Here is a 13,943-nt window from a genome sequence, read left to right as displayed (position 1 = left end):
CTGGAGAGATGGGAGCATGGGAGGACTCCCCATAACACGCCTGAGCCCAGACGTAGGACTCAGAGCTGCGATGGGAGAGATGTAAATGGACTCTCTAGAGATAGCATACTGAAAGCTGTGATAAAAGCCAAAAGACTCGATGTGACCAGTTTAAAATCTGACCTGGACGAGATAATAGATGGTGCGTTGCCTTTAGAAAGGATTGACATGTACGAACAAGATGAGCTGCTGTTTATAGCAAAGGATATTACTCGAAAGGCAAGAGCAACTCATGAGAAACTGTCTGAACTGGCAGACAAGTATATGGTAGATTTGTCCAGAACAAAGGCATTGCAGGGTAACCATAGGTTGCATTATTCAGATCAGGACCTAGAAGAGAGGAGGACAACTGGATTAAAAACACACATAAGGGAACTGATCACAGGAATAAGAGCATGGAGAGACCTGGACAAATGGGAAGAGAGGTGGTCCAAGAAGGGAACTGTTAGGTGGAGCGCGAATGTGATGTCTCCGGAGGGAAGGCTACTGCAGATGGAGGCATTCCCTTTGCGAGAAATAGCGAATGGGAGTTATGTACACGTGCCCTGGAGTAGGGGAGATTTGGCTGCATTTACCAACTCATTTCCGAAGTTAAGGGAAAGTCCCGTAGAGTGGTACAAGCAGGTAGAGAGGTTTGTCAAGATTTCAAAAGTATTGTGGATTGATTTGAACACCTTATTCGACATTGTGGTCCCAGGAGACTTGTGGATAGCATGCAAGGTTAGTGCGAATGGCCAACTGCAGAACCAGAAAGGGATGCTCGTACTAATGGACCGTCAGAAAGAGTAATGTTAAAATATGAAAAGGTGATGACATGGCTGAAGGAGAAGGTGCCACCACAAGATATAGATTGGGTAAAAATAGACCGAACAAGACAGGAACCCAAGGAGACAGTTCATGAATTTTATGAGCGATTGCTGAAAACGTTCAAACAATACAGTGGATTAGATGTAATGGATCCCAAAGATATAGGACAGTTTGTATCGAAGTTCGTTTTGGGGTTGAGACCTGATATTTGTTTGATGATTCAGCAACATTTAATTTGTTGGCAAAACAAACCATTGGATGAAATTTTGAGATACGCAAGGTATTGCAGTGATGAAATAGATTCCAAAGCAAAGAAACTAAAGGAGAAACTGATGATGGTGCAGATGCAGTCGGCTGGAAAGGGTGGACAGCAGCAACAGGGAACAGGGACGATGGGAAGGAAATCAAATAGTCAGAATAAGGACAACGAGGAAAACCCGAGACCTAGAATAGACGTTGCTACATTGAAAAAAACGACAAAGTGTCACCAGTGTCACCAGGTGGGACATTGGAAACGCGAGTGTCCCTATAACCCTGAAAACGGAGACCTAGAAGTAGAGGAGGAGGAAGTTCAAGAAGTTCCAGTTCAAGGGGTGACAGTGCCAAAGAGTAAGGTGGCCAAAGGGGGGACTTCGGCTCCACGAGCTCAGTTCCCGCAGCCACCAAAGATTACGACAGGGGGAAAGATCTATAGACAAATGCCTCTTTTTATAGACGAAGAAGAGTGTTACTACGTTGATCCATTGACGGGACGCCGTGTAAGTAGAGAGGAGGACTGTACCCTCGGGGCAGTTCTAGAGGTGGATCAAAGAGGACCGTTTGTTGAGGCTGAAGTGGCAGGGTGTCCTACAACATTCTTAATAGATACCGGAGCTACTCGATCAACTTTGAGATCGGCAGTGGTTCCAGATCTACCAATGTCGGGGGAAACAATTCAAGTGGTAGGAGTCGCAAATAGGAGAATGACTAACCCTTTGACGGAACCAGTGCTAGTGAGAATAGGAAACTACACCGATGAACATCAGTTTGTAGTATGTGATTCTAGTCCTGTGTGTCTGTTAGGAAGAGACTTATTGTGCAAACTGAACTGCACAATATACTGCACACCTCAGGGAGTGGAGGTACAGACTACAGACGATGATGCTACCTTTAAAGTTGCAAATTCGAGAGTATGCGTAGAACTGTATCCTACCCTGACTGTGGAGGAGCTTCCTTGGGACGTACGAGATACAGTGTCATCAGAGGTATGGGATTATACTGGAGAAGAGATAGGATTGATCAAAGGAGTAGAACCAGTGAAGATCATGGTAAAACCAAATGTTGAATATCCAAGAACGCCTCAATACAAATTGACCCTGGAGACGATTGCAGGAATAAAACCCGTAATCGACTCTATGATTCAACAGGGAATACTGAAGGAAATCGTGGGTAGTCCATGCAACTCCCCGATTATGGGTTTGCAGAAACCTAGTGGGAAATTTAGAATAGTACAAGATCTTCGAAGGATTAATAACATAGTTGTTTCATGTTGTCCAGTGGTACCGAATCCATCAGTGATATTGTTTCAGATACCATTCCAAGCTGAGTGGTTCACAGTGATAGATCTTTGTCAGGCTTTCTTTTCAATTCCATTAGATGAGGAGAGCCAGTTTCTTTTCGCTTTTAAGCTGGAAAATCGTGTCCTAACATGGTGTCGTATCCCACAGGGGTATACAGAAAGCCCATCAATTTTCAACCAGTTATTGAAGAAAAATCTTGAAAGTCTAGTACTGCCACAGAACTCGGTTCTGGTCCAGTACATAGACGACCTACTTGTTGCGTCAGGAACGGAAGAAGCTTGTAAGATAGATACCATCGCCTTGCTGAACCATTTAGCTGAAAATGGGCATAAGGTATCTCCGAGCAAATTGCAGTACTGTCTGACAGAAGTACAGTACTTGGGTCACCGGATAGAAAAAGGAAAGCGCAAGGTGTCACCAGATAGGATAGAGGCGATAATGAAGATGAACTCGCCTACGACACAGAGAGAAGTCAGGATGTTCCTAGGAATGGTTGGTTATTGCCGACAGTGGATAGCTAACTTTTCCCTGAAAGCAAAACCCTTACAAAAACTGACGCACAAGGAGGTGAGTGATCCGGTACCATGGGACAAGGATTGTTTGATGTCGTTCCTACAGCTGAGAGAGGACTTGTGCCGTGCTCCAGCTTTGGGGATGCCTGATTACGAAAAACCATTTTCACTTTACTGCTGCGAAAGAGAGGGTTGCGCTTTGTCAGTTTTAGTACAAACTCATGGAAATGCCCGTAGACCAGTTGCATACTTTTCGGCTACTTTAGATCCGGTAGCCGCAGCGTTGCCCGGATGTCTCAAATCCATTGCTGCAACAGGTGTCAGCATTGAAAGGTGTGAAGATATAGTAATGGGACACCAATTAGTGGTGTATGTACCTCATTCTGTAGAACTGTTAATGACCAGGACCAAGACACAGCACTTAACCAATAATAGGCTCATGCGCTACGAGCAAGTTATTCTTGCTGCGGAGAACGTGACCCTTAAGAGGTGCTCTGTTTTGAATCCTGCTACATTGATGCCACTTCCTAATGATATAGAAGGCGAAGAATGTGAAGATCACGATTGCCTTGATGTGACTGAACTATGCACCAAACCAAGACCAGATATTGTGGATGAGCCGTTGACTGACCCTGATCAAATTTTCTTTGTTGATGGCTCATGTTTAAGAGACGATACTGGTCGGTTGAGAGCAGCTTATGCTGTTTGCACCATTACTGGAGTTGTGGAAGCCGCTTGCCTGGAAGGAGTACACTCCGCTCAGGTAGCCGAAATCATTGCATTGACACGTGCCTGTTTAGCAGGTAGCAAAATTAGAGTCACCATTTATACCGATAGCCAATATGGTTTCGGTGTAGTTCATGATTTTGGGCAATTGTGGTCTCAGAGAGGTTATATGACCTCCTCTGGTTCGCCTATTCGAAATGGGGAATTTGTGCGACTGTTGTTAGAAGCATTACAAGGTCCAGCAGCAATTGCGATCGTTAAATGTGTAGCCCACACCAAAAATACAGATTTTGTGTCGCAAGGTAATCGATATGCAGACGAAGTTGCTCGATATTGTGCGGAGCAAGGATATTCTTTCACGGAAGTGGAAGTAGGTGGGACTCAGGAAAAGACAGAGTTAACCATGATGCTAGAAACAGTTGATACTTGGGAGGATTTAAAAGACATGCAAGAGAACGCACCTGATTCTGAGAAAAAGGCATGGGAAACAGCAGGTTGTGTGACAAGTGAAATGGATTTGTGGGTTTCAGCAGATGGAAGGGCAGTATTACCTGATGAATTAGTGAGTCCAATGGCACGACAGATACATGGTCCAGTACACTTAGGAAGAGATGCCATGCTGAGGTTATTTAGGCAGACTTGGTATAATCCAAAGTTTAGGATTGCAGCAGAAGCAGTGTGTCAAAGATGTGTCACATGTCAGCAATTGAACGTAGGGAAAAGAACACCAGTTACAATGAGTCACATTGGGGGGTCTGGGGGGCCTTTCAACCGAATGCAATTAGATTTTATTGAGATGCCAAAAATCAACCGCCTCAGGTATGTTCTGGTGGTTGTATGCATATTTTCCAGATGGGTCGAAGCATACCCTACACGCAGGTGCGATACACTCACAGTAGCAAAGTTGTTGCTTAGAGAGTTGATCCCACGCTTTGGGGTGCCGACTTCCTTGAAATCAGACAGAGGAACGCATTTCAACAGTGAAGTTGTGAAGATGCTTTGCTCTGCATTAAACATTGATCAGAAGTTGCACTGTAGCTATCGACCAGAGGCTTCAGGTATCGTGGAGCAGATAAACGGAACTCTAAAGTCCCGAATAGCCAAAGTATGTTCATCGACGTCCTTAAGCTGGCCTGATGCTCTGCCCTTGGTACTCATGAGTATGCGTAGCACACCAGACAGGAGGACAGGTCTCTCTCCACATGAGGTTTTAATGGGGAGGGCAATGAGACTTCCGTCTGTTCCAACTACAGCGTTGTTGAATATTACAGATGACCTGATCCTGGATTACTGCAAGGGACTTTCTGATGTCATTCATTCTGTGTCTCTTCAGGTGCAGGCTGCTGAAGTTCCATCTTCAAGAGACCTATGTCACGACTTGTGCCCTGGTGATTGGGTGCTTGTGAAAAAACACGTCCGGAAGAACTGCCTAGACGTGCGCTGGAAGGGGCCCTACCAAATAATCCTGACAACGAATACTGCTGTAAAGTGTGGAGGGCTGCCAAACTGGATTCATGCTTCCCATACTCGAAGAGTTCCAGCACCCTTAGAAGAAACAGCTCCTCTCACAGATGAAAATCCAGCTGTGGACGGCGAACCACTAGAGGGGATCAGTCAAGCTGTGGGGGTGTCGAAAGAAGTTGGGAGTGCTACAGATCAAGCAGAAGAAAGACAGGACGACAGTGAAACTGAAGTTGCCACTGAAGGAGAAAGTTGCTGTGAATACGGCTCAGACACGGATCAAGACAAGAGTGATCAAGAACCGAGTGTGAGGACAAGAAATAGGAGAACAAGGCGTGGAGAAGCTAGTTGGCCTGAAAGAAAGAAGAGGCCGAGCTTGAAGCCAACTCCAGAGAGAACTCTTGCTCCTATATCTGAAGACTCAGATTTGGACGAAATTGCACAAAGACAGGAACAGGAAGGTCCGAGAAGATCGAGGAGGGTGCGAGTGCCCTGCAGAAGATACGCTACTCCTGAGTGGACCTACCTAGCAGCAGATGTCCAGTGCACGGAGATCCGGGAGGGTGAGGGAAGTGACAGTGACCAGTACTGACCCAATCATAACATTGGAAGTAGTGTTGTTGGTACCAGGAGTGGAGGTCGAAGGGTTGCTGACACTCACTATCCCCAATCCTCCTTATCTGAGCAGGATAAGAGAACTGGTTTTAAACAGAATAGAATTTCCGACCTTTTGTTCAACGATGCCAACACTCGAGGAGATCATTCTTCGTTTAGAAATATTAGAATACGTGATTAGAGCCGCTGGAACACGTATGATTCCAGATTGCTAAAGACTTTGCAAATAAACAGATTGAAAGATAACCTAGCGCCAAGTGGAAGAAGAAGAAATTTAGGGACTTCCCATTTAGTGGACGTAGAAGGACTAGGGTTGTCTGTTGCTATAGAACTCAAAGACTGATCTTGCAGAAGGGATTATCAGCTTCCAGGTGTGGTTCGGAAAGACTGAATAAACAAAGAAAAGAGACTTTGTGTTGTGAAAGAAAATCAGAACTACACTGTCTTGAGATCATGGAGGCCGGCAACCCAAACCGCAAGACAAAATGCATAGTAGGCACACTTTTAGTGGGAGTAATTTTTCTTATAGTTTTAGTAGTTACTATATCATATGTAGTGGGACATGAAAATGAAGAGAAGGCAACAAAGGAAGCAAAAATTGTATCGATACAGAAACCTACTACTGCTGGTCAAAGGGGGGACAATACAGAGAAAGATAAAGCTTTACTAGCAGCAGAGACTCGTAGGTTGCATGTGGATGAATCACAGGGAAATTTCAAATCAAATGCATATGCTAAATTGCTTTATGAATATATTGATGCTATGGAGGCAAAGGATTGCTATGTGTGCATGCAATTGCCAGCCTCTGTAGACGAAGGTATTAGATACCATCATCTTCCATTGACTTATGGAATCACATGTAGTTTGTTGCTTAGTATATTTTATGAACGTGATGGTTTTGAGTATTATTTTTCAAATTTTGATGCTGTTTTACCAGAAGTTCCAAACTACAAGCACATGAACAAGTGGGATTATTATAAGAGTGAAGATAGATTAAAGAAATTTTTCATTCCTTGGAAAACGTTGGATACTTCACATGCCCGAAGAAATAATTTGACTTGTAAAGTGTCAGAAATTGAGAAAAGGTTTATAGGACAGGTGGATGATCGGTATAGGAGACAGAAGATCTTAAAGGCTTCAAGCCAATAGAAAACAGATTGGACCGAGGAAGAAAGGTCACACAAAAGAAAGGGTAGTAATGGTCCAATAGCTTTAGATCGAGAGCAAAAAGGGAAACTGTGTATATATAGGGGTAAAACCTATTATGAGAATGTGTTTGTGGGAGAAGTAAATTGTGAACATGCTTTCCAATTAGAATATTATACAAAGGATTTCTTGAAGGGAATGCAGGTGATCCCGAATGTATATTTTGTTTGTGGAAGAAATGCATACGTGAAACTACCGGATAATTGGTATGGATCATGTTATTTAGCAATTGTCTTTCCCAAAATATATCATGCTAAGGATCTAGAAATTATAGAGGGAGGAACTCAAGCTAGAGGAAGAAGGGATGTAAACTATGAGGAGGTAGTTGGAGACGTATTTGGTGCTATGTTTCCTCTTTTAGGGATAGTACTGAATGATGTCAAAATTAGAAGATTGGCAACAGTTGTAGATAGGTTGTCCGCCAGTACTGCTAGATCATTAATGCTGGTGGAGGGAGAGATGCAATCGATAAGGGCAATGGTTCTTCAGAACAGACTTGCTCTAGACGTTCTGTTAGCCAAAGAGGGAGGAGTCTGTAAGGCTTTGAAGGTCCAGGAATGTTGTACTTACATTCCAGACAATTCAAAACCTCTAGAAAAGTATATACGGAACATCACTGAGATTCATCATGAGATTGAGGATTTGACACAGGTAAATGTGTGGGAAAAAGTAGGTCATGAAATGGGTAAAGTTGGAGGTTGGTTTGCCAACCTAGGAAAGGGATTCATTTGGTACATACTGAAACCTATCATCATAATAGTGATTTGTATAATCACCTTGTGGGGATTGGTGCGGCTGTACCAATGGTATAGATCAAATAGGTTGCAGAGATCCATGAGAGAGCAGGAGAGGAGATTAGCTGCGATGCAGGATAATCAGTACAGGAGTGTGAGGGCTCTAGAGATGATGAAAAGAGAGAGTACTGCAACGAGTTCTGTTTGATTCAGTTCATACCTCAGGGATGGTGTTGTGATGATGATGACTACTAAAAGTCATCAAAGGGGGGAACTGAGAGAGCGCAAATCGAGAAAAAAATAGAAGTGCACCATATTTACAAGCACGTTGTATCAGTTTAGTAAAGATTACATAAGAGTGTCGAATTTATAGAGTGAAAATACATAAGAGTGTTTAATTAAAATAGAATGCATATATCAGTGTGAAAAGCTAATGTAGAAGTGTGTAGAGATGTTAGAATGATGTTGAAATCCCATGTTATGTGGCTGTTGTAGAGGAGAATGTAATGCTGCTAAACGTAGAAATGTGTAGGCCACATGGCAGTTCACAGAGAATGAAAGGTGCTGTTACACTCTCACATGATATGGATTTTTAATGTTGTTATAATTCAAAGTATTATTGATCATAGAACTGAAATATATGTTTTATAGAAGTGTTTCATATAACCATTGTGTGTAATAAGTTAGAATACTGTTTAGACTAAGAAATTAAAGGTTTACAGAGTGCACAGGCCCGTTTGATGTAATTCTAATAGGCCTGAATAGATAAGGTCATTTCTTTTGATCTGCATGTGTTATTTAGAGGAAGGTCATGCTAAGCATAAATTGCGGAGCCTGCTCGAAGGTTTACGACTTAGAAGATACGGTGGAGGCCGGAATTTGGGGCCCACTGTACAAGTGTCTGTTTGCAGGTGCGAGGAGGTTCCAATCAAGAGAGTGATGAATAGAGTTTTGTTCAGGGAGCCAGGCACAGGCCTGGAGGAGGCTTCAGGAATTTCCTGGGGGGTACCGTCCTGCCGGAGAAGAGCCTGAGAAGCAAGGTCAACGCTAACGATGGGCCCAGAGGAGTATCAGCATGGAAAATGCCAGAACCGACACCACGTGAGGGGCGTCTTTAAAGGGCGTTTCTATTGTAAATGTGATTTTGTATTAGGGACAGCACCCCTGGGTGGAGTTAGGGCAGATGGTCTGAGGAACCTAAGAGAGCGGATGGGTAGGCAGATAGGATAACTGCGAGACACCGATTCACAACGAAGACTAAGGGAAGCGAGTGATCTTCTTTGGAAGTCACCACGGCTGACACCTTTTTAGGTTAAGATTTTACTAAGTAGGGATGTCACTTAGTCTAGTGTAGGGACAGTCTAATCTGGATTTTCTTCCTTTCTGTAAATGACTCACAAGTTACAGCTTGTGTCTATTCTTGCAACTCTGATGATTTTTGAATTGGTTTTGGTGATATTCTTCTGCCGACTAAGAGCATTTAGAAAATTTATGTTTGTATTGATACCAGTATATCTTTTGAACCTTATTTTGAGATGTTTGTATCTCCAGTTAACTTTGGCTTTATAATAAACTTTTAAAACTTATTCGTTGTAAGTGGTTCTTTAGAGTGGTGTAAGTCCTTAACTGATTGACCTAGTAGTGGATTGCCTTTTACTCTATGACAGGTATCTACGGTTCAGTCGACCTGAGTTGGGATCTAGATTTATAGCAATAGATCAAAATTCCCGCCGTAACACCCTTTTGTTGGTTAGGTTTGCTTTTATAGACGTTATTTTGTGTTTCATTGTCAACAGTTGCAGTACAAGTAAAATATACAAAAACAATACTGCCATCTTCCATCATGTGACATAAGGCATTGCTGATCCATCACAGATCGACGACGTCCATTACATTATGCACTGCCTTAAGCACACTTCAGCAGAAAATCATGCATTCTTCCTTAGTGCTTTCAATGTGCCCTGCTTTTCTACAGTTCAGGATCATGTTGCAAAAATGATTTTCTGCTCTTTCTTATTTGACGTTCTTTCACTTCAAAGATTGTTTCAGAGCGGCTTGGGTGCGATAGTTTCACAGAGTAATTGCTTGCCCCAGATACCGACAATGTCTAAAATTGCTCAGATGTGCATGATATGAGGAAAAAAAAGAAGGAAAATGCTCCGGTCCATAGTGAAGTAAATACACTCCATAGACTTTGAGGTTTTATTATTCAATATATTTATTGAAATTTCAAAGCGCACTATAATTATTTTTTTATTTAATATTCTCTGTATTGAACTCTTCGCTTCTCTCAACCTCTCAGTTAGATTAGATTCCGGTATGAATAAAAAATATAAATATTTAAAGTACATTACTAATCATATATTATTATATGTTTTGTTCTATCTGTCTCACGTTTTTAGAGAATACTCTTCTCGAACTCGCACCCTGATCATTAATTTATCCCTACTTGCTAAATTTATGACTTCAGCTTTTGACCCGTCTAGTTAATACTTTCAGTCTAGACCTCCAATCTTGGAAACTAATCTCTTACCTGTGTCAAGTGCATTCTGTAGTTACATGCCTGAATCATCGGAGGGAATATTTGGATCCGAAGTTCTAGCGCCATTGACTTGTATTCAAATCTAAACCGCACCCGCTTTCAGCACAATATTGCCCCAAAGACCTGGCCCTTTTGTAAACTGTACCAGCATTTGGTAATTACTTACTTACAGTTTGTTGCATTAATGACGCATATGTTCTTTCAATAGTTTACCTTTTGCTAAATCAAAACCAGTCTACCTATTCAAGGAATAATTGTTGTTTGCAAGGCACCGGGAATTACACCTCATTCCAAAACCATAAGGAGCAGTTTTCTAATCTTCAGTAGAATACAAAAGATAGCATTTGTTTAAAAAACAGAATCTGAATTGGACCATTATATCTCTCATGCAGTTTATACAAAGTCACAAAATAAATGTGTCAAATTGAAGCCATGACCACCCAGACGTGTACAATACTTTTTTTGCTTCTTTATCCAGAGTGATAATTCTGGAAGATGATGTTGAAAAACTTGCTGGCTCCAAAGAAACACCAGAGCCGGAAGCGGAAGCTTACCAGGTGCTAGAGCAGAAGCTGAAGGTGATCCACCCGCACATGCAGGCAAGTAACAGCTGCTGGGAGGAGGCCAGCTACCAGGTGGAAAGAATGATCCGAAGACGACCCGAGAAAAAAGGTACCCACAAAAAGCTTTTGCTACCTAACTTTTAAAGTATCTGTGGAGACCACGCTTTGTTCCTGTGCTTTAATATGGTGTTGCATATACATTCCAGTTGTAAAAGACCCCATTCACTTGAATTTACTGATGATGCTGGGTTTAATGTAGGGCTCCAGTGCCTTCGATGTTTGTGTGGTAAATGGAGTGAGGTGTTGTCAAGTTATCATCAGTTTGAAGTCCAGGGTGGGCCAGGCCACGGAAAATTGAACAATTTGGTGAAATGTTGGTGCCTCTGAAAGGACCGCATAGCTGGCAAAAGTCAGTCATGTATTAGCAGTTGTCTCTCGTGACTAAAATCCTAACACTGTTCATTTTTATGATGTTGCACCATTTTAGTAAATCTTCACATTTACTTAAATATAGTTCTGCCTACATTTTCAGTTAGGGGGATTGGTGAAATCCAGAAAAAAAGATTTTTCTTTATTTGAATTCTATTTGTCCAACAACCTCTTTTTCGATTTAAGTTGTCATTATTATTTTTCACAACTGAGAACACAAATCTGCGGTGCTTGGGTATTTCCTAGTTTTGCAGTAAAGTTCCTTGAGCATGACACACCACTCTCACTAGAATGGAATGTCAGGCCTCTGCTGGTGACATCGGATGTGGTGAGAGATGGGCTGATATCCAAACCTGGCGCCTGTACATTGGCAAAGAGGAAGCCCTTCCTGGAGTATTTGTCCGTAGACATGAAGCAATGGTTGGGAAACAATTGATCAGTTCTATCCACTTCAGATACCGTGCCAACTATTTTGATTTGTGTAATATATTGACTGAGTTTCGGCTCAGGCACAGTTAGTTATAAGAAGCCTTCATCTGGAACAAGAGATGCTTACAACAATAAATATTGCAAGGATCCATAAACACATCGGAATCTGTGATTGGAAACATTGGTGAAAAAAAGTAACCAAAACACATGAAGGGCAATGTATTAGTTACATGAACCTAGGTCACCAACACTTTCGTTGTGAACTCTAGATTGAGTTGACTACTCTGCCCTCCCCTTATAGTGTGCCAAAGGCCACGCGCAGCAAGGGTTTGTTACAGAGCCAGGACGTATGCCAACCCCATCGCAAGCGACCAACTCCCTGTCCCCTTCACCTTATATACTTAGCCCTTTACCTTTTAACCGTATACATATAACCCTGTAGTGTTAACCTCCTATAATCTTGCACCCTATATCCATAAGCCTCTACTCTTAAACCTATAGCCTGTACCCTTAACTCTGTATAACCATGCATCCTTACCTTTCACAGTGTATACTGTATAGTGCTTGAAATAGAAAAATAGAAGTACCTGCTTGTTTTGGTGAAGTGCTGGTACTCTCCAATTAAAGTATTACATTTCTCTTCAGAAGTGCCAGTACTCTCCTTCTCAAAATGAAAAAGTGCCGGTACTCGGTACTAATAATAATACCAGCATTTGTAAAGTGCACAGCTACCTCAGGTCTGGTGTCCCGGCGCTGGGGGCCGTCGGGAAGATTAAGTGAGCTAATGCCCCGCTGGGCTAACCTGCCGCCAGGGATCGAACCGCGAACCCCTGTGTTCTGGAGCCAGCCGCCCTGGCCGTTGCACCACACCTCTTCCCCTGAGTACCGGACAGAACCGGGCCATTTAAAGCACTGATCCTGTACCTGTAACCCTGTACTCTTTACTATTAACTACGTACTCTTAACCCCTATATCTTTAGCTTTACACGCTGTCCCCTTGACTCTGTATTCTAAACCATATATTCCCATCCCTGCATTCTTGACACCTGCACCCTGAACCTTGTATCATATACTCTTAACCCTGCACCCTTAGCTCTCTGATCTGTTCCTGTAACTCTGTACCCTGTTCAGTTAGACCTTTAGTCTTAACCCTGGACCCATTGCCCTCTAACCCTGTTTCATTGACCTGTACCCCTAGCTCAATACCTTATTTTGCGATATAGCTGCACTCTGATGTAGAGACTACAGTGTATTGTACTGCAGTTTTTGTGGCGTCCATGTAATGAACCTCCCCCGTGAAGGTTGGTGTCTTATAAGAGTGCCGGATCCTCCCTCACCGCCTGGCGGCGCCTGTCAGCTGTCGCGCGCTGGCTCAGTAGCGCGTGCCACGGCTGCTGTGCAACCCATGGGGCCTGAGAAGGGAGCCAGAGGATACGGGCAGAGAGGGATGCCGGTTTTCACCCGATCATTCGTCTGACTCAGAGCCCGCATGTTCTACCTCTGGTACACGTGTACAACCAGCTGGAGGCCCCATGGCCGTGGGAGAGGGATGAGCCGCAAGCAGAGACTCGTTCAGGCTTTTCTGATCATGATTCCGGCAGAAAAACAAGAGCGAGCGATCAGACACCAGTTCGGTCTCTGACCACTGAATTCAGGGCCGCAGCACGCCCAGGGCCGGCCCTGGCTGCTGTGACTCTCGAGGGGCGCCTGCACTGCCCGGGCTCGTCCTATGCAGGGCGGCGTTCAACAGACCAGGGCAGCCTCCTGGAATCCGAAATCCAGAGACCGGGGAACGGTGACAAACTTGGTTAAATCGTTTCCAGATAACCAGGAAACAATTACACACATTTACAAAGTATGCAGAATACAAGACCTGACCTAGACACTGAATGTACTCCAGGTCTACAGTTTACCTACACACTCATACATCCAATATGTTTCAAGCAGCAGAAAAAAACCTATTTCAGAATGGCTTTTGCTTTCGCTATTTTAATCCGGGTGTGACTTCGTGATTCAAGCTACACCTGCTTTACTAATTTAGTTTGATTCCGTCCCATTCACGTTTTCTATCCTTATTTATTTATAATTAACACTTAATGTGGCAAGATTTTCTATTCCAATTGCAGCCCTGTGTGTCCGCGCATAATGAACCATCATCGCAGCCTTCGTGGCTTCTGCGAGTGGTCTTGCAGGCTGACCATTGACGCGTTGTTAGATAAAACACCCCAGGTATTCCCTCCGTTCGACAAGCTGTGCTCCTATGGGGGAGCCCAGCGCCTTTTCACAGACAGCCAAAAAGCCATCTATTTAGGGGTAAGAGG

General features: G+C 43.2%; 1 protein-coding gene across 3 annotated transcripts in view; it reads left to right on the top strand.

The window, feature by feature from the left end:
- Positions 1-13,943, top strand: part of VEZT (vezatin, adherens junctions transmembrane protein) — a 280,161-nt gene that overhangs the window by 224,043 nt on the left and 42,175 nt on the right. For all 3 annotated transcript variants that reach the window (XM_078675941.1, XM_078675933.1, XM_078675924.1), the window contains one exon: positions 10,680-10,873. In XM_078675941.1, coding sequence (XP_078532067.1) covers positions 10,680-10,873 — 194 coding nt within the window. The remainder of the gene's footprint in view (positions 1-10,679; positions 10,874-13,943) is intronic.

The sequence above is a fragment of the Lissotriton helveticus genome, chromosome 1_1 (genome assembly GCF_964261635.1).
Source record: "Lissotriton helveticus chromosome 1_1, aLisHel1.1, whole genome shotgun sequence".
Classification (NCBI taxonomy): Eukaryota; Metazoa; Chordata; class Amphibia; order Caudata; family Salamandridae; genus Lissotriton; species Lissotriton helveticus.
This window is presented reverse-complemented; position numbering and strand designations above follow the sequence as displayed.